The sequence below is a fragment of the Colletotrichum aenigma genome, assembly GCF_013390185.1.
Source record: "Colletotrichum aenigma strain Cg56 chromosome Unknown KSG_Cg56_contig09, whole genome shotgun sequence".
Taxonomy (NCBI): domain Eukaryota; kingdom Fungi; phylum Ascomycota; class Sordariomycetes; order Glomerellales; family Glomerellaceae; genus Colletotrichum; species Colletotrichum aenigma.
The window spans coordinates 3,288,250-3,311,109 of record NW_023500915.1 but is presented as its reverse complement, the minus strand read 5'-3'; the positions used below and the strand labels follow the sequence as shown (position 1 = coordinate 3,311,109).

General features: G+C 54.5%; 5 protein-coding genes across 5 annotated transcripts; 3 read left to right on the top strand and 2 right to left on the bottom strand.

Moving 5' to 3' along the window:
- Positions 1-120: 120 nt before the first annotated feature.
- On the top strand, positions 121-1,005 carry phb1 (Prohibitin-1; the record flags this gene model as incomplete). Its single annotated transcript, XM_037328797.1, has 2 exons — positions 121-441; positions 499-1,005. The coding sequence occupies 2 exons, from the start codon at positions 121-123 to the stop codon at positions 1,003-1,005; spliced, it is 828 nt and encodes a 275-aa protein (XP_037172708.1).
- Positions 1,006-5,256: 4,251 nt separating this feature from the next.
- On the bottom strand, positions 5,257-7,488 carry rex3-0 (RNA exonuclease 3; the record flags this gene model as incomplete). Its single annotated transcript, XM_037328796.1, has 1 exon — positions 5,257-7,488. The coding sequence occupies one exon, from the start codon at positions 7,486-7,488 to the stop codon at positions 5,257-5,259; it is 2,232 nt and encodes a 743-aa protein (XP_037172709.1).
- Positions 7,489-10,413: 2,925 nt separating this feature from the next.
- On the top strand, positions 10,414-12,044 carry CGCA056_v013551 (putative lipase; the record flags this gene model as incomplete). The annotated part of the gene is made up of 3 exons (XM_037328795.1): positions 10,414-10,470; positions 10,672-10,971; positions 11,073-12,044. 3 exons carry the CDS (start codon positions 10,414-10,416, stop codon positions 12,042-12,044), a joined length of 1,329 nt encoding a protein of 442 aa, XP_037173106.1.
- A 2,231-nt stretch (positions 12,045-14,275) lies between these two features.
- On the top strand, positions 14,276-15,592 carry CGCA056_v013550 (Endonuclease III-like protein; the record flags this gene model as incomplete). The annotated part of the gene is made up of 1 exon (XM_037328794.1): positions 14,276-15,592. One exon carries the CDS (start codon positions 14,276-14,278, stop codon positions 15,590-15,592), a length of 1,317 nt encoding a protein of 438 aa, XP_037172707.1.
- A 1,496-nt stretch (positions 15,593-17,088) lies between these two features.
- TMC1 (AN1-type zinc finger protein TMC1) lies at positions 17,089-17,405 on the bottom strand (the record flags this gene model as incomplete). Its single annotated transcript, XM_037328793.1, has 2 exons — positions 17,089-17,163; positions 17,262-17,405. The coding sequence occupies 2 exons, from the start codon at positions 17,403-17,405 to the stop codon at positions 17,089-17,091; spliced, it is 219 nt and encodes a 72-aa protein (XP_037173299.1).
- Between the last annotated feature and the right edge of the window lie 5,455 nt (positions 17,406-22,860).

The following is a 22,860-nucleotide window of genomic DNA, read 5'->3' as shown; positions in this document are numbered from 1 at the left end:
CCGCAGCCACCAACAACCACCCCTCAACGCCAACCGGATAGCCCGCGAATTTCGCAAGAGCAATCTCGCGACCCTCGATACCCCGTCTCTTCAGCATCCGAACCACCAGAGAAATTCACCATGGCTCAGGCTCTGGGTTTTGCGTACCGCATGGCGGTCCCCGCGGCGATCGGCGTCGCTGTGCTGCAATCTTCAATCTACGACGTCAGGGGTGGAAACAGAGCCGTTATCTTCGACAGATTAGCGGGTGTCAAGGAGGGAGTCATCAGCGAGGGCACGCATTTTCTTGTGCCGTGGCTGCAGAGGAGCATCATCTTCGACGTGAGGACGAAGCCCAGGAACATCGCCACGACAACGGGCAGCAAGGATCTCCAGATGGTCAGCTTGACCCTGCGTGTTCTGCACCGCCCTGAGGTCCAGAACCTCCCCAAGATCTACCAGGTAGGTTCTCGTTTTCTGCAGCGTCTAGAATGAACCAACATCTGACCACTCGCGCAGAACCTCGGCCAAGACTACGACGAGAGGGTTCTCCCCTCCATCGGCAACGAAGTCCTCAAGTCCATCGTCGCCCAGTTCGACGCCGCAGAGCTCATCACTCAGCGTGAGGCCGTCTCCAACCGCATCCGCTCCGACCTGACCAAGCGCGCCGCTGAGTTCAACATCGCCCTCGAGGATGTCTCCATCACCCACATGACCTTCGGCAAGGAGTTCACCAAGGCCGTCGAGCAGAAGCAGATTGCCCAGCAGGACGCCGAGCGTGCGCGCTTCATCGTCGAGAAGGCCGAGCAGGAGCGCCAGGCCAACGTCATCCGCGCCGAGGGTGAGGCCGAGAGTGCCGACACCATCTCCAAAGCCATCTCCAAGTCAGGCGACGGTCTCATCCAGATCAGAAAGATTGAGGCCAGCAGAGAGATTGCCTCTACTTTGTCCGGTAACCCCAACGTTGCGTACTTGCCCAGCAGCGGAAAGGGTAGCCAGATGCTGTTGAACGTTGGACGTCCGTAAAGGTTTATGAGATGAGGATGAAAAGGAAAATGGCGATGCTGTACTATAGACTTTGAAGGCAAGTCACCGCTTCAATAAGTGTAATCATAGGGCATGAAACTTGCCTCCTGTTCAACTATGCAACTCAACCAAGGATACTGGCGTGCATGTGAGGAGGACAAGCAATGAAGCCTTATGTGACAAGAGTGATCAATGGCCGAAAGGAGTTTTCCAAGTGGCCGTGAGGTTACGTTCGTTATCTACGTGGGCTTGTTTCTCTGGGCAGCACCACGACTGCCGGAAACCACCTAAGACGAGCTCGAACAGCGCTCCGGGTCGTGCCTCCACAGGGTGATAGGCTCCTGCAGGTCCGTCGCATATGCTCTCTTCCGCGCGAAGCCATGATTTGGCCACAACGTAGGTTTTGCTGAATTAGCATCCAGCCTTGATTACTCTCAGCAACATACACATATTCGCGGGCTAATGGGCACCGCGTGTGTTCATCAACTTTGGTGAGCCAACGTCGGCTATGCCACCTTGGGTTAGCTGAGAGCATGACGAAATTCGTCGGCCTACATAGCTGGGGCTCCACACAGAAACCTAAGCAGAGAGTAGGCGAGCACAATTAGACTCGAATTGCCGGTTGTGCGAGGTCCACTGCGAGCTGCGAAGAAAGCTTCAGCGTTTCTTATCCCTGGGGCGCAGTAGATATCTTTTTCACTTGTAGCATTCCTTCCCATGTTTGGGATGACAAAGATCTGTCCATCGCCTCTATCTAGTTGTTATCCTATATGCGTACATACGCCAACGGGTACCACATTGAGAGTATCGAGGCGCTCTGTTACCAATTTATGACAGCAGATGGGCCAACTGACATTACGTAAGAAATCATCCATCGGTAGGATTCGATTGAGCATTCGCGCTTCTCAAATTATTATTCAAAACCTGCAGTTACACATAAGAAGCAAATGGGCTTTTGGCCGCTCTTGGTATGTGAAAACTGCTATCGGCCTTCCACTTACATTTCAGCAAGATGTGCTGGCATCGAAAATATGCCGAAAGATGCATTTCTCATGAGACATTGGTACAACTCCCTGGCCTAAGGCGAGAAACACAATCACGAATCCTACCTTCTATACGTCAATCTCTTTGTTCCTTGGCGTCCTTGACTCCTGATAGTCAGCATAACCTCTTGCGTATTCAGTGGTCTGTTGATCGCCCAACAACGCAGCTGCCAAGAGAGCAGGATGAATCGATGAACTGACGGATCGACTACTTACTTCCCGGTAGGCTAACACGCGACTGGAGCCACGAACATTGGTCTTGGAGTCCTTCCTCCATTTACGTTTTGGTAGAGTTTGTAAGTACTGTGACCGAGTTCATCCTTAACAGTGGTATTCACCATGAGTAAGTCCACGCAACCCCCACTGTACCTGCTGAGTCCCCTTCACCTTCCCGAGAAGGTACTCAAAGATAATTGAACCAGGAATGACGTGGCTAGGTGTATGGCTAGAAAGTATATAAGAGTCTCTCTGCCCCCTAGAGATACAGCTGGAGGAGCCAACAACGCAATAAGACAGGAAAAGAGAACTGGTTCTGCAAAGCCAAAGGACTCAACATTGGGCGGGAGAATTCACATCCAGTACCATGTCCGAAGAAGTTATGGTTTCACCCGCACTTTCGGGTGCTCATTATCCGTCTCTGTCTCATTTCGTCAGTGTACGTGTATTCTGCGCGCAGTATACTGATCGTTGCATCGTCAGCTGGATAGAAAGCCAGCCATCGCATTTCCCACTCAGCATCTCTGAAGCATCAGTTGTTCAACCTCACCAAGGCAAATTTCTGTCGACAGCTTCGATTCTGCTGAATATTCAAGCCCTTTCGCTAGTCTTGACCACCTCTATATAGACCAATTTCCAGCAAGATCCACAGCCACACTCTCGTCAAACGAACAGAACAGTAAGAGATCATCACATAGAACAATTCCATTCACAGTTCTCAGGCGTATAGATGGTTACCAAAGTTAATATGGGTGTCTGCCGAGACCCGCGACGATCTTGTCATTGAGCCGGACGGCAAAGTCCAAAGATGTCCTCTATAAATGTACTTTCAAACGCGGTGAAAGTCTCTTACAACAGAACAAATGAACGGATTGCCTGTAAATAGTCTCAGGACCAATGAGAAAAGTCTCTGTCCTAAAAATCATCGAGGCTTTTGAGCCCCCGGCAGTGTAGATAGAAAACCGTCCTGCTGGGGGTGACTGGATGAGAATAGCCACCCTTGCATGGCGAATCACCTGATCCTAGTCAAGGACGACATTGTTGTTATCTAAGAAATGCTCGACTTGATCCATGGAAGGATAGGTATTCTCGCTGAGTGGTGGTTGGCCTTGACATGCGGCTGCTTGCAACCGTACACTGCCCGATAGAGCGAATATATTATGTTTTGCCTGATGTTAAAGAAATCGGGTCTATTAGCTGTATTTATAGCAAAAGCTTCCTTGTCAAGCTATATGCATCCACCAAGGAATTACATGGCCGTATGCTCCAATGACATTTCTTCAGTGGAAGAAGCCTGATGCCCACGGCGAAATAGCGGGGGGCAGTATAAATTGTCTTCTGGCGGGTGGAACTAATGAAATCAGCAATGTGACTCCAGCTTCGTTGTGGCGTTTCCTGGGCCATCAAATTCAAATATTCAAAGGCCTGTTTGAGTTGCGCGACAAGGACAAGAGACACGCGCATCCTTCCATGCGCCACAGGCTATGGTCTTGAGGAATACTCTGACGAGAATGGAGAACAGCGATGAATTGGAATCTTTCCAGACGAGACGGAGTTATTCAGGGAGGATCTGATGAGACGGAGGCGTGACTGAGAAGTGAGAGGGCACCAGCATACAAAAGAACAAGCTTTATTCGCGTGGCCGGTTCTGTGAGGAGCATTTAACATGCTATACGCAGGATGTAATAATGTACCGGTCACAACTGTTTCTACGCCGTACTCAGTATGACATCAATGGAGACGAATGCTAGGGGAATAGGCATCGACCGTTTCTTCATTACTAGGAGTTGAGTGAGTATATAACAAACTGAGATATATGATATTGCTTCCTCTCCATACCCAATAACACAGCCACAACTTGCTTTGAGGCTTGTGACAATGGTGAAAGATATTCCCTTCTCCCAGAATGATCGCATCCAAGAGATGTTGTAGAAACCTGATTTCAGACAGTCTACGCCAAGCCTTGAGCGTCTTCCCTCGTCTCCTCTATTGTATTTAATACCACAGCTACATACTCAGGCAGAATAGCAGAAAAACACCGATGGCCAGGGGGAAGAAGATGACACATCAGAAACAATAGACATCTATCTGCTAGACAACTTTCCAGACTCATCAACCCGCCATGGGTCATAGTAATCGTCTAGGAGATGAACCAACAGCACGTCTCGACATTAGTGCTTGAATGTGTGCGCGCAAGAGGCCATTTACAACACAGAAGCAGCACAATTTATAACAAAGCGCAGAGACTCACCAAGCACAAAAGAAAAACCGGACCAGGAAGAAGTAGGTGTTGCTGCTCCTGCTTCTTTGTATTAATGAGTCTTGGCCTCGGAAGTGACGTTTCTCATCGGAGAAGCACAATATAAATACACAATCCAAAGTTCCCAGACGGGGAGGTCTTCTCCAGGCAATTCTCTCGCGTCCTTCGTCACGCTCAGGCAAAAGAGCGTTCTGCACTGCTGGGGCGCATGTCGGAGCAATCTCAAGAACACTGCTAGACATAGTTGGTGGGCCGGCCAATTCAAATGAGGTACGCTCCACGAGTTCTGCCCTGAGTCGGTGGTGGAGTATTGCAGAAACAACTGCACGGAAACGATGAGGGGCAGAATCCATGTAGGCGTTGTGCGTCGCCAAATAACAGATTCAGGATTTGAGGGTGATGGGCGGATGCGAGCGGGAGGCTTTGAAATCAACAACAAATGGCAGAATACTGGGAAAGTCTCAATTTTCCTTGTTCAGGAAGTCTTACATCGAGCTGAGCGAAGTGAAAATACATACAGCAAGATTTATTCAAGAGTCAAGTGAAGGTCACAATTGGAACAGTAGTTGAACTCATAAAGTGCGAATTATTATTAGAATGCCCTCTTTACGGGTAGGTATCACTAAGCAAATCCACGCCCTCCCAATGCATACGGGATTCCCTTCCCTTCCGAAACTCCAAATAAAAACCAAAGCCCAGTTAGTCGTCATAATACAGGTTGCCCGCCCCTTCCTAGAGAGCGGCCTCCAAGAATTCTGCCGTGAGCTGGCCGCGGTAGTCGTCCCTACTAGCCTTTCCGCCGGGCGCGACGAACTCGTTATTCACGAGCTTCCAGCCCTTGATCTTCATGCTCTTCCACTCTTCTGACAGCTTGAGGCGGACCAGGTCGCCAGCAGCGCGGGCATCTTCTGCACTGTCGTGGCCCTGGACCTTGCCGGCTGTCTCTACTTGGATCTTGCGGTTCAGGAGGTTCTCCATGAGCATCTTTAGACCCTGGCGGTAGGGGAGGCCGTACTTGTGGGGGAAGAGAAGGACGGTGTCGATGAGAGTGGGGTGAACGATTCTGACGGCATTCAGATCGTTCTCCAGGCCGTGGCCGATGAGAGGTGTGTCGGGGCTGATGAGGGAGAAGAGGAGGTCGCGGGCGACCAAGGGGGAGGAGGCAATCTTCATCGTCTTCTTGGGCTTCTTGTTGTTGTTGTTGTTGTTGTTGTTGTTGTTGTTGGCCATTTTCTTGGCCTGGGCGGGAGTGGGGTCCTCTTCCTTGGCGGACCAGGGTGCTGCATTAGCCATGTCCTCAGGCCAAACCCCGGAATAGCGCGAGTTGAGATCCAGGATCTCACCGACAGGTTGCACGAGCACATCCAAAAGTTCTTCACCGGTAGGCCAGGCAGTGGCGGTGAGACGCACCAACTCCAGGCCATAGACAGTGTAGCACATCTCGCAGTCGAAGGCGACGGCTCTGTCAGAGGGAACATTGGGGTTGGCGGGCGTCTCGGCGAAGTTGAGGACGGTGGCAAGGCGCTTGGGGTCTGAGGCCTTGAAGACGTGGTGAGGGACGGTGTAGCAGCCGGCCGAGTCTCCAACAGCCTGACCGCAGCAGCGGTACCGCTTGGGAGTCTTGGATCTGTCGCCGAGTTGGCGCTCGGGGAAGTACGTCTTGCCCCAGTGGTAGGTGCACTTGCCGCCCGAGGCGAGCGCGCCGTCTTCCTCGCGTCTGCCGGGGAACATCTGGAAACGTTTCTCACAGCGATCGCATTTTTCCCAGCCCTTGGCGGCTTCGAGACCCTGGCGGGCCTTCTCGACGTCTGCTTCACTGGGGATGGAGGAGACGTAACCGTGGTTGGCGAGGCCGTCAATGGGGGTGATGAGATGACGGACGAGCTGGACTTCCTGGGCCGGCGTCAAACCCGTGACCACCTTCTTGGGCGAGGCGAGAAGTTTCTTGTGGGGGCCCTTTGGGCTTTGCTGGCGACGCTGGACGACTCTCTCCTCCTTCCACTGCAGCAGCGTCATCTTCTTGTACTGCATGATTTTGTTTTTGAGAACGTTTCCGTAGATGGCGTTCTTCTCGATGGCGGTGTTCTCCTCTTCGTCGAGGGTTCTCCAGATAAGGTCTTGGTCCGTGAGGACGAGCTGCTTCTCGTCGTCGTCTTTTGCGGTTTTCTTAAGTTCGTTGTTGAGGCGAGTATACTCTTGGTGTAGCAACTGCGCTAGCCTGAAGCGAGTCTTGAACTCCGCTGGAGCTTTGATGCCTTTGAGCAAGCGAGGGTTGAGAGCTTCAGGTTTTCTGAGCTTGGGTGGCGGCTCCTTGGATGGGGTTGAAGGAGTGTGAGGTGAGGTAGAAGTAGTAGTGGTGTCGTGTGAGACTGAAGTTGCTTTTGACTTTGGGGTGGAGGCAGACGTGCCAGTAGTAGTAGTTGGGGTGTTGCCAGTAAGTGAGTCAAGCTTCCGCTTAGGTGGGTGATTACTCGAAGATAAAGGAGAGGACTTTGAGTGATTCAATGAGTTGTTGGGATGAGACGAAGGAGTTGAAGCGAGAGAAGGGACAGCAGGGTGAAGATGAGTGCCCTTCTTCACAGCTGAGACAGGCCTGGAGGAAGAGGCGGTCTGGCGATTTAAAGGTGGAGGAGAGATGGGGCGAGCGACAGCTGACAGAGTGTCATCTGGTCTCGGTGCCGTTGTGTCTTGTTTTGAGGCGGTTTTGACAGGAGTAGGAGTTCTTGCAGAGACGGCGGGGCCGCTGACGTCTTGGGCAACTTTCGGACGTTTTCGAGGGCCATCCTGGGTTGCATTCGTCGAGGCATCAGTCGACGTCTGGGCCGACGTTCCTGACTTTTTGAGTGCCGGTGCTGATGTGGCAGCCATCTTATCCCTGTCTTCTTTATGCTGGAAGAGGCACTGGAATGCAGTACACTTGTCTCCGGCGGGACAGGGGATGTGTTTGAGGTCGACAAAGGACATTGTGACAGGAATCTTTTCTTTCAACGGGAATAGAAGTACAAGAGGCTAGCGCGAAGAGACCGTGACGTGGCGGTCAAGAGCAGGAGCAGCTTGGCGGCTCTTGCTGTTGCAGCTGACGTACTGAGGACGACGAACACAACAAACAGAAGGTATCGTGGACTTGTGTGGAAGGACCTTGCCTCCCTAGTGTCGACATCTACTTGAGGCAAGAGCTCCAAGTGAGGTGCGGTGAGGTGTGGTGCGGTGAGAGGAACGGAAACGGCGTGAGCTTTGGGCCTAGACTGGCGGGAGGTACCAAGTTCCAGAGCAATGCAATGCAGAGGCGGTTGTAAGGGAGATGGAGCCAAAATGAGTGAGATTGTATTCGTATGTGCGTGAGCCGATTAAGGCCTCGAAGATCCGGGGGAGCGGACCGACGATCTCATAGCCAAAACCGCAGCCGGACCAGTCTCTGCAGTGGCAGCGTCGCAGTCGGAGAATTCGGGGAGCCACGGGCTAGTGTCTAGAGATGGCCAGGGCGAGGCTGACACAGGAATGAAGCGAGATTGGCAAGATTGGGTGACCATCAACCGTTCAGCGTTTTTTCAAAAGGGGGGCGGCCACACCAGGACATCGGAAACGTTCATGGCATAAAGGTGGAAGGGTTTGGGACAGTGTCACAGATGGTTGATGTGTCTCAAATGCGGTCGGAGTTGGGATGAAGAGAGGCTCCGAGCGTCTTCTAAGCTTATGTAAGACTCTAACTTTGGCTCCGTATTACATGGGTGGTGGCTGTGCGAACCGTACAGGGAAGTGGCTGGCGGCGGTCCAGAAGCCACCACCTTGCAGCTTCGAACATTCCAACGTCCGGCGGAATGAGTCCCAATAGCGTCAACTGCGTGCTTCCGAGAGGGTAGACATTGTGTTCTTTTGGAAAGACTGCAGAGTCAGGAGGCCAGTCGTCCTTCTTCGTCATTTGCCTTCTTCTTTAGCTCATTACCGTGGAGATGGACCGTCGGGCTGAGTCATGATCTGCCGGTCATCTCTTGATCTCTCAGTTTTCTTGCTTCTTCCATTTTCCGTCAACGGCCATCGTCAGAAATGGAAAGCAGCTTCGCACTTCCACATCACCTCGTGCTGCGTCAAATGCGTGTTAATTGATGTGGTGCACACGAACGTCGTCCTTCCCTCATTCTCCGCAATATTGATGTGATTCAAGGGGTGGTAGGTCGATATCCCCTTGAAAGTCTTATCGCGGGAGATCCAGGCACGCGAACTCTATTTCGTCTACCGTCTCATGTCCAGTCTGGAAGGGAAGCACACAGACATGGCAGATGAGGGCCGACATGGACGCCATCGGACGTATCTAGCGCCATGGCCAATCTCTTTCCCTTCTCGACTCCGGTCTGCTCAATCTTGGCTTCCTGCTCCGGCCGCTCGACATCCAAGACACCTGTGCCACCGCACTCTTCTTATCTTGACGGCGCCCAAGCAAGCACAATGACAATCTTGTGCGACGCGCAGGTTGGCATGTGACCGAAGCCCCCTGCCTGTGCTCCATTGCTTCTTCTCCCTTCTTGCGGGCCATTCATATTCTCACTGAGCTGGGTGCCGCAACACTGATTCGAACGAAGCAAGTGCGAAGCCCATCATCTACCCGTCGTTGATAACGGCTGTCCGGTATCTCAGCCCCGGCGGGTGCTAGTGGCACCAAGCCGTCGAGCACAAGCTGGGCAGCCCTGGTCTCGAGGATGGACTTTCCTATCGCGGCGCAACGGTTGGGTAGAAACCCATGGCGGTGAACGGGGGTTTACTGAGAGTGACGAACAGCTTCCATCATCTATCGAGAAATCGTTATCTACGATGTAGATCGGACCTACGCCCGCGCAGAGGGGTATCTGGGCTTCTGCGAGTTTCCATCTCGAATGGGGGGCCCCTATAAATAAAGCACTCGCACCCTGCCATTGAACAGATTGGAGAGTTATTGAGAGAGGAATAGAAACCTCGATATTTCGGTGATTTTGGCACAAACTTGACTATTCCGATGTCAAGACAGACATCAACCTTCTGCTGCTTGAATGCGATTGAACACAGGGGATCCCAGCAGCACGACTCCATCGTTGACCAGCTGTAGCTGCTCCAGCCCTATCGACTAACACCGTCAGCACTCAGTATTGCTAGCTCTTCGAGTCCGTCAGACCGACTCCCCGGACTGAGGTTCGCCTCAAGAACCCGACCTGATCTTGCAGGCGACCTGCAAAGAGAAAGTCACCCAACCCAAGGAGATCGATCCCACGCCATTCCGTCACATTTCAGTGTTGCCTTACAGGCCGGAGCCGAGCATCCACAGTCATCCGCAGCCGCGGTCCCGCGCTGGAGCCTAGGTACGGACACCTACAAACGGACGACCAATTGTCGCGTGCGCGCATTCCAATTGCGTTTCGACTATCCACCATCCAATTGGCACCACCCGACGGGAGATAGCGGACGCGGACCAACTTCCACCCCTAGAGCCACGCGGCGCACGGCACCAGCCTCACCAATAGCGCGCTGGAGCACACCACCCAACGGCCCATCCATCGCCTTATCTCCCCTTAAGTCCACCTGCTACGCAGTACCTTAGCAGCCTGCAGCGCCCGGTGTTAGTGTCATCGAATCTCCCCCATCCCCGGGAGTCGCTGCGCTGCACTGCAGGGCGAGGTGAGGCGAGAGACAGTCACTGGACCAAGAAAAAAAACACCGTCTGAAAGTCCAACAGTCCACCATCCGAGGTGTGCGGACTTTCCGTTGGAGGGACTCTTTTGTGGCTCGCCCCGAGAATATTAACTCGGCCCGCGTCCCTCCAAAAGAGCGTCCCTTCGACCCCCAACATCCCACTTACAAGAAGCGTTGTTGCCATTCTCCCTTCGCTCTATTGACCGGTCCCTGATCTCATCAAGCTACATAATGGATTACACCGGCGGCACCGTGGAGGCCGATCATCTCTGCGTACTGGTCCACGGGGTTCGTTCCTCCATCCTTTTTTTCCCGTCTGCTCTATCTTGCCAGCACACCATTCCCAGCGGTTGAGTGTTTACACCGGGCGGCTCCTGGCTCCTGGCTCCTGGCTCCTGGCTCCTGCAAACCCGTTGGCTGGTGGTGGCGACGTCATGATCTGCTGCAGCGTGTGGTGCACCTTGATGCTAACGTGCAACCTGTATGTAGCTTTGGGGTAACCCCAACCACATGGCCCAGATCGCCAAAAGCCTGCGCGCAAAACACTCCGCCGACAAGCTCTACCTGCTCCTCGCGAAGCACAACAGCGGCTCCTTCACCTACGATGGCATCGAGCGCGGCGGCGAGCGCGTCTGCGCCGAGATTGAGGAGGAGCTGCGCGCCATCCAGGAAAGGGGCGGCAAGATCACCAAGCTGAGCATCGTGGGCTACTCGCTCGGCGGCCTGGTCTCGCGCTACGCCGTCGGGCTGCTTCACTCAAAGGGCATCCTCGACACCGTCGAGTGCATGGTGAGTTTCTCATGTCACACTCACTCCCTCACCCACGACAACACCACTCACCCACACCCACACTCTCACTCTCACCGCAAAATCACTGACTCCCGCTCCAGAACTTCGTCACCTTCGCCACACCGCATCTCGGCGTCCGCACCCCCCTGCGCGGCTGGCACAACCACCTCTGGAACGTCCTCGGCGCCCGCACCCTCTCCATGTCGGGCCGCCAGCTCTTCACCATCGACAACTTCCGCGATACGGGTCGGCCCCTGCTCGCCGTCCTCGCGGACCCGGACTCCATCTTCCTCGCCGGCCTCAAGCGCTTCAAGCGCCGCACCCTCTACACCAACATCGTCAACGACAGGAGCGCCGTCCACTACACCACCGGCATCACCAAGACGGACCCCTACACGAACCTCGACGGCATCAAGGTCAACTACGTCCCGGGCTACGAGGACGTCATCCTCGACCCGAAGCACCCCATCGCCCCGCGCCCCAAGCTCTCCGGCGGCTCCCGGCCGACGCTGTCCTCCGTCGCCTCGTGGGCCCAGCGCATCCCCTTCGTCCTCGCCATCTCCGTCTTCGTGCCCATCGGCATCGTCGCCTTCCTCTTCAACTCGGCGATCCAGACGGTGCGCTCCTCGAAGCGCATCCAGCTGCACGAGAAGGGGCTCGCGGGCGTCGCCATCGAGGAGTACCGCGGTCCGCTGTGGATGAAGGAGATCCGCGAGGAGGTCGAGCACGTGTACGAGACGCTCAACAGCTCGCAGGACCAGGAGTACCTCGGCAGCGAGACGGACGACGACGACGAGGACGACGCGGGCGCGCGCGAGATGGACCGCAGCACGACGCAGCTGCTCGCGCGCGAGAGGCGCATGTCGGTGCCCTCGCAGCCGACGCTCGCGCTCGCGCCGTACCAGTTCCAGATGGTCCAGAACCTGGACGCCGTCGGGTGGAACAAGTACCCCGTGTGGATCCACAACGACAGGCACAGTCACGCGGCCATCATCGTGAGGTGGGAGAAGAAGACGTTTGACGAGGGGCGGGTGGTGTTGAAGCACTGGCTGAATGAGGAGTTTACGATCTGACGACGGGTTCGGTGGTGTTCTGTCACACTAGGAGTTGGGGGCGTTGATTTATGGTACATATCTACTCCCCAGGGAGGCGAAGACCTTTTTGTATAAGAATACTTCGTGTAATATATCTACATTTACGAAAACACTGTCCGGTCACGGCAACAACTATATAAGCGTGAAGTGGACTACCTTCTCTTAATAACGCAAGGGCAATAATAGCCACCGGTAGTGCTGGGCATCATCTTTGGCGCTGGCAGCAGAGTCTCAGTCCCGAAAAAAGACCAGTCAATGCCCCCGATCCATTACTTCGACATAGTGTATTATGTCATTCTGAGATGATTCATCTAGAATAGTGAGAAACTAGGGAGAGACGCCAGGCATGATTCCGAACCTTTCTCAACAATTTGACCCGTCTGTGACATCCTTCAGACAGCCATCACATTCGCCGTGCTGCTGTTCGTATTCCCACTCCAACACAAGAAGTCAGGCTCCTGATTGCCCTGCGACTTGGTAATCGATGCTTCAGTTTGCTTTTATAGAGCCCATTGACATCCGAGTCAAATCATTTCTAGCGAAAAGCTGATACTCTGGCCGCAACAACAAGCAGTCAGTCAATAGTCACCGAACCCACAGAGACTTAGGACCTAACATCAAATTGCTACCTTAACTCCGTGTAGCATTAATCTGAATTTGTATTTAAGCAGGTAGATGAGTTGTGAATACCGACGCAGGGCAATGTCGTAAAGTGTAGCAGCCATGCGCATCATAAGGCATCGTAACTACAGCCATTGTTCGAGCGGCCAAGTGTTCAATCTACTTTTCTCATCCTGAGTTGCTTCATTCATAATAGTAAGAAACCAGAGAGAGACGCCGGGCGATGATGCTCAGTTTTCCAGCCACTAGCACCGTCCAGATCCTCTTTAGATAGCCTCTTTATCTCACGGTCATGCTTCTGTCCGAGTAGCTTCACACCAAGCCACACATTCTTGCCCTCTGAAATCAACAACGGGGAAATGATCCCTCGCTTTTATACATATCGCCCACATCGAAGCACGATACCGTTCCCATGAGCCCGAAATGTCTATCTAGTCTACCTCTCGAACACAGGAAAAGGTCACAGAACGAAGCGACTTGCGGACAGTCGTCAAATCTCTACCTTAACATATGCATTTGCCTTTATTTTTATCTTGTACCGTCCCCCATTTCTATCGCAAGTGTATTCATGACGTATAAGCCCAGCTCAATCACAAGAAGGTCGATATGCAACTCTCAATGCAGGAACGATAACGTCCCCTCCTCACCTGGATGAGGAAATCATCAATTCATTCGAGGTCAAGAATCCAATAACCAGAAGTAATCCGAGCCGAGCAATTGCTCCGTGTCTTCCAAATATCTCATCATCGCGATTTAAACACCCGTGGCCTGACGAGCGTGGATGCGAAGCAACAAGACTAAAATCAAGCCAGCAAACTTGATTCTCAGCCGCACTTTGGCATTCCATCTTTTAGTACCGTCTTTGATTTGCAACTGGGAGAAAACCAACCACTATCGTCTGTTCTACTCACGTCGAGCTCGTTCTTCAGAGGCGCCAACTTACACCAACAAACCTGCACCCATCATCCCCTTCACTTGCAACTTACAATGGATACCTATTCCATCAGCCTTGAACTCTAGACGCAACGATAAAATCACATCATAGCAACCATAAACATCATCCAAAAGATCCATCACCACACACCCACTGCGCCCCAACTCACCTCTGAACTCAACCACGGAACCTACCTACCTCCCACGCCCCCATCAACCGCCTCGCTTACCGGCATCGCAATGGAGAAGCACAGACCACCACCAAAAAAACCAAACCCAATCCCCCGGCCCGCGCTATCCCCAACGCAGCTCCCCCTTCCCACCCCCGGGCATCAGTGTTCCCATTCAAGGGTCCTCCCAGCCGCGGTGACCCACCTTTATCAACCAACCCTGGAGTCCCCTTTTGCGATTACGTAGTGCAGAAGAGGCAGGGTGCGTGCACGGCTGGCAATGTAATTAGGTAGTCTTTGCTTTCAGCTTCTATGGAGGGCAGGACAAGAAAAAAAGTCAATTGCGTAGTCAGTTCGTCTTCCGCGTTTGCCTTGTAGCGACGTTTCGATAGATTATTATAGCACCCGGCTGCATTTCTTTAATCGACATCACAGAAATCTCTAGGTCAGAGTCACAACAGATTGGACAAGAACCATTCAGCAAAGATGAGGACGTCGCGCCTCTCCAAGGAGACCTCGGCCATCTTCAAAGCCAGCACCTCGCCACCACCTCCGCGCCGCACGACGCGCTCCTCCCTCGCCCGGTTCGCCTACACGACCGGCTCCGCAGCGCCTGACACCTCGCTCCAGGACATCGTTCTCGGCAACGACATTGAGGATGCCGTTACGAGCCCGCCTCGCAGGAAACGGAGGAGGGTGGCGGCGGCGGACGACGCACCGAGCGCCACCACCAAGATCGAGACCGAAGAAGCCGATGTCATATCTACGAAACCTACAAAGCCCAAGAGGGAGAGGAAGCCGGCGCGTGTGATCAAAGGCGAGGACATCCGCGTGGAGCCCCCGTCTGACTGGGAGGAGATGTACAACCAGGTCAAGGAGATGCGTCTCCACGGCGCGGCGAAGGACGCGGCCGTGGACACGATGGGCTGTGAGAGACTTTTCCATCCCGACGCTTCCGAGCGGGATAGGCGGTTTCACATCCTCATTGCGCTGATGCTTTCGAGCCAGACCAAGGACACGGTGAATGCCGTAGCGATGAAGAGGTTGATGACGGAGCTGCCTCCGCATAGAGAGGGTGCGGAGGGTGGTTTGTGTCTGGAAAATATCTTGGCCGTGGAACCTGACAAGTTGAACGAGCTGATCTGGGCGGTTGGCTTTCACAATAACAAGACCAAGTCAGTAATCATGAGTGATGCTTCTCTAAGCAATGTTGACGGGATTAGGTATATCAAAGCCGCGGCCGAGATCCTTCGCGATAAGTTCGACGGCGACGTCCCCGACACGATAGAAGGGTTGACCTCTCTACCGGGCGTAGGTCCGAAGATGGGATATCTGTGTCTCTCGGCTGCGTGGGACAAGACGGAGGGTATTGGCGTGGACGTCCACGTGCACCGCATTACCAACCTCTGGGGCTGGCACAAGACAACGCAGCCTGAAGGGACGAGAATGGCGTTACAGAGTTGGCTCCCGAAGGACAAATGGCGTGAAATTAACTGGCTGCTTGTCGGCCTCGGACAGACTGTTTGCTTGCCCGTCGGGAGAAAGTGCGGAGATTGCCAGCTCGGATTGAAGGGCTTGTGTAAGGCGGCGGAGAGGAAGAAGGTAACCGAGGGTCGCAAAGCGAGGGAGGTCAAGATCGAAGTCGGAGACGATACAGTCATCAAGACGGAGGAGATTGTCGAGGAAGTCGTGAAGAAGGAGATCGTAGAACCGACAGGCGTGCCGGTGCCGGAGGTAGCGCCGGAAGCGACTGAGCTGGTCGGAGCGGGAGCGCCGAAAAGGAGGCGCGGAAAAGTAGTTTGAAGGCGTGTGAACATGATCCGATAACGAGGGATCGCCTGTGAATCAAGTCAGCGAGCTCAGCGTGTTTCCGTAATCATCATCTTGCTACACTTGCGCGCGTCAGCCCAGGGGATGCAGCAGGTCCAATGAATGACTCTTGGGACGACGGCAGTCATATCCGACCGAGGTGCCCGGGGCTTGCCTGCCTCGCTTCGGGCATCGGTGGAGAGCGGGCCCGAAAAGTTCGGAGGAATTCCGATTTCGAGGGTGCAGCGGAAGTGCAATGCATGCCTGGGGGCGGTGTCATTGAAAAAAGGTAGCCAAGGTGCGCTGTGCAGCGGACGGAGAAGGCGGTGGAAGAGGGGGCGAAATGAATAGCGAAGCAGCAGATACGATATCGGAGATACGCCGGCATTCGCCCGCCAGCAGCGCCCCGTGTCCCGTGGAGTATGCCGTCATCGTCAGGCTTCCGGGGGCCATCTTCACAGTGTGACGTGGACGCGGCGTAGGCGGGCAGAGGCGGAGGCGAAGACGAGGGCGGTTTGGGCGGGTACTGACTCGCATGGTCAGAGGACGACGAAAACGGGCAGGTGAAGCATGGCGTGCCACGGCTGATCCTCCCAGCAATGAGACGACATGAGAACGGCAAAGGGGAAAAAAGCTGGTGGTTGGAACAAGGAGACGACAGAGCCAGTCCAAATGAAGACGTTTTGCTGCCGCAGTAGCACCGAACTGACTTGTGCTGAAGGTTTCGAGGGGCATGGTCCGTTTGACGTGGAATGTTCGTCCGTGTCTCATTCGGCTGAAATGGCGGTAACTCTCCGATGCGCAACGCTGAACCATACTCCATGAATCCCAGCTCAGCCACGGCATCTCCGCTGCCCGGACCTCAACTAAACGCAGCCTCCAAGGCACCTGTTCGGGCAAAACTGAATCAGAGTCATCATAATTTCATCAATGTAGAAAGGGAAAATTGCAAGTGAAGTTTCAAATGAAATGTAATTTGAATAGATCCAAAGTTGACGGCCAATCCTCTCCATGGCGGCCGTAAAAAATGACCATGCGCCGATACGCCGTGCGGGAGAAAGTGGAAGCCGAACTATCCTAAGCTAGATAATGGTACACTTCGTCGTGTAAAAAAAAAAGAGTCGAGGCGAACAAAAGACGCCTCGGATCGAGATGCGCGAGTGCCGACAAACAACGCCGCCGTCGCTACTACTGCTTTCTGCATTATGATGGCAAACATCATATCGAGATTCGCCGGAACTGTATCGAAAAGAATCCATCATATCGCGCAGAGGTCCCAAAGTGTGAAGGGGGACGTGCATTTGGAAGGTGTTGGTGCTGTAGTCCGCCTCGCACGCCGGGCCCTTCAGCTTGCGGTAGAATCCGAGCTGTATGTTCCCGGCTGTTTGGGTGGTGGATCGGTAAGCCGCATCTCGACGGGATGTGAGGTCGCGCGGACGGCCGTTTCGGCGTGGAGATGGGAAGACAGGATGTGGCGTGGTAGAGTTTCCTCATACACCGCGGATGACCTGGGTGCGCTCGGCCTCGAGCTGTGCAGCATTGCGCTCGTGAGACTGCTTCTTGCACTGCGTTTCAAGGCAAGTTAGCTCAACAGATCTTGATCTCGTAGGACGGTGCCGAGGCCGAGGAGCCAGGAACACTCGGGATCATAGGTGTAACTTACGTCTTCCAAGCCATCGCACTTGTGGTCCTCGAGGAGACGGTGCTTTCCGCAGAAGTGACCGTTGCAGAAGCCGCAGTCTCCGACGATGCGCTGGGCAGCGTCCTTGCACTCCTTGAAGGTGCAGCGGATCTTCTTCTGAGGCATGTTGGGTGGTTGTGGTGTTGGTGACGTGGGTTGTATTGTCAGGCGGTCTGTTGTCAGACGAGCAATGCGACGCTGTCTGGAGGAGGCAAGAAGAGTCTTGTGTGCGTCCAAGGGAAGGCTGAATGAGGTTGTCGACGGCCGAGCTCGCTGGAAGACGAGGACGAGTGGACTCCGAGGCGGGACAGATGGGAGTATCGAAGGATGTAATGTGAGGTGAGGAGAGAAGAAGATAGGAAGAGAGAATGAAGTGGAAGCGGTGGTGAGTAATAAAGGCAGAGGCAGAAGTTGGCTGGAGGTGAATTGTGTCAGTCGGTCAGTGGTGATCTAATAAGCAAAGCCGGGTCCAGGTCCAGGCAAGCCAGGCCCAGGTCGAAGGCGGGAGAAGCGCTCACAATGACAAGACAACAAGACAAGGAACAGCGGCGTGGAGCAGGGGACAAGGTGGCTGGTGGAGCTTGAGACGGGGGGTAGGAGGGAAGGAGGGGGGCGTGTGGTGCCTTCTGTTTGGAAGTCGCACGCCCCTACCTTCCATTGAGTATTTACGCAGAACAGCACTATCCGTACATAGTGTGCTGCGTGCACTAGTAGGTTCCCGTCTGTAGCGGACGGTGGATGTGGTGGATGTGGTGGTGGTGGTGGGCGGGATGCACCAGATGATGGATTTGCGGGTGTGTTGGGTTCCATGTTACCTACTACTGCAGAGGAGCCACATCCATTGGCAGCTTCTCACACAGTTGGTACACTCAGCATCCGACGACCCTCTTCAAACGGGTATGGCCAACACTCATGCAGGGCACTTCAGGCCCATCGGCGGCGCCAATGCAGGATTGATTAAACACACAACTCGGACGGGAGGCGTGACCACAGAGCCCACCTTCATTCAAGTGAACCTGCCCAGTGCGGTGCGGTGCGGTGCGGTGCTTGCTAAGAGCCTCTCCTCTCCAATGAGGGCGGTAAAGGTGAAGGCTCCGATGCAAGCTGTACCCGACTGCGTGTGCTGCGCAGCAATCTGCAATCTGCAATGCACGGCCAGACCATTAGCCATTCTCTACACTACCTACGGACCGCCGTGTCCACGGTGTCTACGCAGTAGTAGCATCCATTCCTACCTGCCACGCTGTGCTAAGGAGGCCGTTTCCTTTTCCGCCGCTTGCAGAACCCCGTGGAACAAATGAGCGATGAGGCAACGGAGAGATTTGGGCAGAGAGACAGAGAGGCCAGACCTTCAGTGTCAAGTACGGGAATGGAAACGGACATGCAGGTTGGTACCGATGTACCGTACCGTATGTGCTGGTTGAGGTCAACAAATGGAGAACGATAATCAAGGCTTTGGGTAATAAACAGGGCCCGTATGAGGTGAGGTGTCAGAAGAGGCGGCCCTTTGTGCAGCCGGAACAGTGGGCTTGTTTCCCTGTCATGATGGGAAAAAGGCAGCAACACGACTGCGTGAGTTAGCCGTGCCAACCGCGGTGCCTTACGTATTGACTGAGGTGTAGTACCGCTGAAGCAAGTCACTGGGTGATCGGATGGGGCGAGGCAACGCTGATGGAACCCTGGCGGCGTGTGAGGACGGGGTCGTCGGGGGTCGGGGTCCAGGGCGAGACGAGACACTGGGCGCTCTGCAATCCCGAGGTTCAAAGCCACCGGTGCTGCGTAGTGTCTCCGTACTTTGTACAAGACGGGATGTAGCTGCTGCTGCTGGCAAGTGAAGTATGGGCGCTGGCCTGTGCCTGCGCCAAATGGGCGCCTAGGCAATGCCGATGACACCGTGTTGCGAGGCTCCGAAAACGGTCAAATGTCGTCGGGATGGACTGAGCTGGACTGGACTGGCCCTGCGCCGCTTCATCACACGGGTAGACCAGAGTCAAAGGGACCGCGTCCAAGGCAAAGGGTCCCGTCGTGCCGTTCTGAACCGAAGGGCTATCTCCGTGTTTCTTGGTCTGTTTCCGACCCGGATCGATGGGTCGCTGCCGCCGGATCTGCAACAGAGCAGCGTGTCTTTGCGTGTGATCGCTGGCAGGCCAATCGTCAAAGCTGTAATGGCTCACTGCTGGCTGGCTGGCTGATGATGCTGATGATGCTGATGAACATTAGCCAAAGAAGGGGCGGGGTGTGGTGAGACTGAACATCCACACACCGTGCCAGGCGAAGTAAGGTATCCGGCATGCGAGGTGATACGTCAGCGGTGGTTTGGAATTTGGCGAGATGAGGTGACTTTTAAGTGCCAATGGTATCCGTTGCCGTATGTAGACTCAGCAGCAGCGAGCGACTGTTCCATTGCTGGCCGGGGCGTGTGCAGCGTGCTTGGGGATTGAAATCCCGGTGCGAGTCAGGAATAAGCAATAAGCAACAGCGAGAGTGACGGCGGAGAGTTGGACGACGCAGACGCAGAGTGCTGGATGCAGATCATCGACTGCCCACTGCGACTTCACTTCCAATTGTGTAAGCGGGCTCACGCTGGTTGCTTGCAAGAAGGAACCACGATGCGGATGGGCAGTTGCCGAACACAGGACGGCAGGAGGCAAGACACGTGGAAGTGCCTTCCTTCCAGTCAGGCACGGTAGGAGCAGGACTGGCAACACGGAAGGAGACGTCTGCCTCCAAAGGAAGGAACGAGGAGGAAGGCAGACAGATCCAACCTGTAACTGCCTTACCTCGGATCACCTTCGTACTTATCCTGCCTGCTCGTCTTTGCCTCTATTGCCAACGCCTGCGTCGACGAAAAGACAGCCCGGCTTCGTTCATCAAGATGCATCCCGTAGCGTCCCGTTACAACTCCCGGACGCCGGCTATTCTACGATGCACCATTCACCAACCAACTCACGTTTGACTAGCTGCCTTGGACTATGTGTGGACGATGCGGAAGACATGCGCCACCCAGCGCAGCCAAAATAGACTTACACCAGCCGGGCAAGGACGCATTACCCATCATTACCACCATCACCACCAATACCTTACTTGGTGTCTGTCTACCTGGGTGCCTGGTACCAACGAACACCATCTCCGCCGTATCAGCTAGAGAGTCCGCATCGCCCTGCCCTCTACAGACTACATGCAATGACAAGGCAAGGCACCGCATGGCGCTGCACTGGCAAGACTGTCGCATGGCCCCATGGATCATGGCTCCTGCACGACCGCGGCCTGCAGCAATCATCCCAGCCCGCCGTGCCCCGACCTGCTCTTCGTTCGTAACCCGCTACGAAAATGGTTGGCGATGGATGGACGACTGACTTGCGTGTCAGCGCTTGGGGTCTCGTTGGAATCGCCAGTCGCCAGTAGCACCTCGTCGCTACCGCCCTCTCCTTTCATCTTGCGCATCCACGCCCAACGTCCTCCCCCACATGCTATTCCGCCAGCAGCCTAGTATTCGCCATCATCGCAGCCTCCACAAGCTATGGAGTGCATCGCGCTCCAAACACTGCGATGAACCGTCCCTCCCTCAGCAGCCACCACTTCCCGGGTACGCCTCACTTGTCTCGTCTGCTCTTTTACACTTCTTGACGGGCTGCAGTGACGTGCAAACAAAGGCTAGCATCAAGTCAAGCATAAGACAAAGTTGCTTTTAATGGAAGGATTAAGCCTCCTGCGACCCCTTACCGGCCCGAAGTCATTGCTTGGGCGATGTCTGCAAGGAATAACCTCGCCCTCATCACCCAACTCCTGTGCAGTCCGAATCCCCTCGGGGCCTCCGCATTTGCCATGACCCGGGCACCTTTATTCCCGATCCTAAAAAGATTCCAGCGTTGACAATCCCATTGGGTCAATCCGCGACGACCGTCCCGTACTCGCGGTGTGAGTCTGCGACGACCGTCACCGAGAAGCTGGCCTCGCTGATGAGAGAGAGGGCCACCGCTGGACCGAGTTGTGCAGCCGCAGGGCTTTGGCATGACCAGTGTGCCACTCAGGCCTGCTGGTCGTGTCCTAAACAAAATCCAGGCTCGGCTCCGGATGGTAAACGGCTTTCTAGACTTGCGCCTCCTTCTGCCGAACCGGTGCACCCACTGGCCTGATCCCAAACTAAAAGTTGAGTTCTGAGAGATGGGGGAAACGAAAACTGGCAGGTGCGGTATCAAACCAAACCAGCTGCAACTTCGCGAGAAGCGGTGCCGCCCAGACTAGCGCCGTGCGACCCGACCTCCTACCATATTGGATCTGACCTGCTGCAGCCACTGCATCCAGTTTCTTGGGAGCAGTATCACTGGCCGTCAACTAGGGCGTTGTGAGAGCCTCGACGATGTCCCCAGCCGGACAAGATACGGCGGATACAGCCCGCAAGTCAAGGACACTTACACGGCCGGGGTAGAACTGCGACTGAACATGCCGCCCGGCATTGTCTGTCTTCTTTCACTCCTTCAACGTCGTATCTTGTTCACGTACAGGGTGTCTGTGGCCACATCTCGTATGTCCTGGGCAAGCAACGGGATGAACAACTGAATACGAATAGCTGTTCCGGACTCGCGATCCTGGTACCGCTATCGACACTACCGCTACTAGTGCTGTCGTCGAACGTGGCAGGGCCCGCTCGTCTTATCTTATCATCCTTGAGGGGTAGACGTACATGGGTATTTTGAAGACGTTCACGAGACCAACAACTGGCAAGCTTGCGACGCCGAGTAATATTCGCCGACTCGCCCGGCGGTCGGAAGCCCAAGGCCGCTTTGCATTCTCCCTTTCCGCCTATTCGAATACGCCCAGCAGAAGCCGTCCAATACTTCTTAATCTACCCGCTGATCGGCATCTCGAACCGCCGACGAACAGAAATGTCCGGGGTCGACAGCAGGCACATGTGTTGGCATGTGGCTTGACCTTTCTGGCCTTTCTGTCTTCCTGGATCCCTCGCAACAATGGCGACTGAAACACCGAAGGCCATTCTAGTCTTCTTCCCGACAGATCCTTCCGCTCCATATCCCATCTCTCGACACAATCAAGCAATCCTCGGTCTCTAAATATGGAGTTGTTGACATGTTTATTTACAGCACATGCCATGTTCAATGTCCAGCGTGGGGTATCAGCTTATGTATCTGATCCAATTCCCCTCCGCCCCAACAAATGATCGATACAACGCTTTGGAGATTGCGAGTCTAGCGTTGATTGCCCATCAAAATTAGCTATTCAATGCGTGACCGTCTCTCAATCCTGATTTCCGACGGTGGGGGAATCCCTATACCTTCGCACCGCCTCCCCAGTCGCAACATCAACCCGGCTATCTCTCTCCCTCCCACCCAAAATTAAGTCGAGGCGCCGTATCCGTTTGCTGCCATGCGGACGATTGGACGTCGGACGGTGAAAATTGACCGAGCCGAGACGCGGAAGCGAATGTGTGTGGTTTATTTCCCCACGGTTCATTCCATTTTCGCCAGCCCCAACAAGCCACAACGAGAAAACCCCTGAACCACATCGTCCGATTCCCCCAGCTTTTCTTGTCAAGGCCCCCTGCCAGCGAGCCAACGGAGAA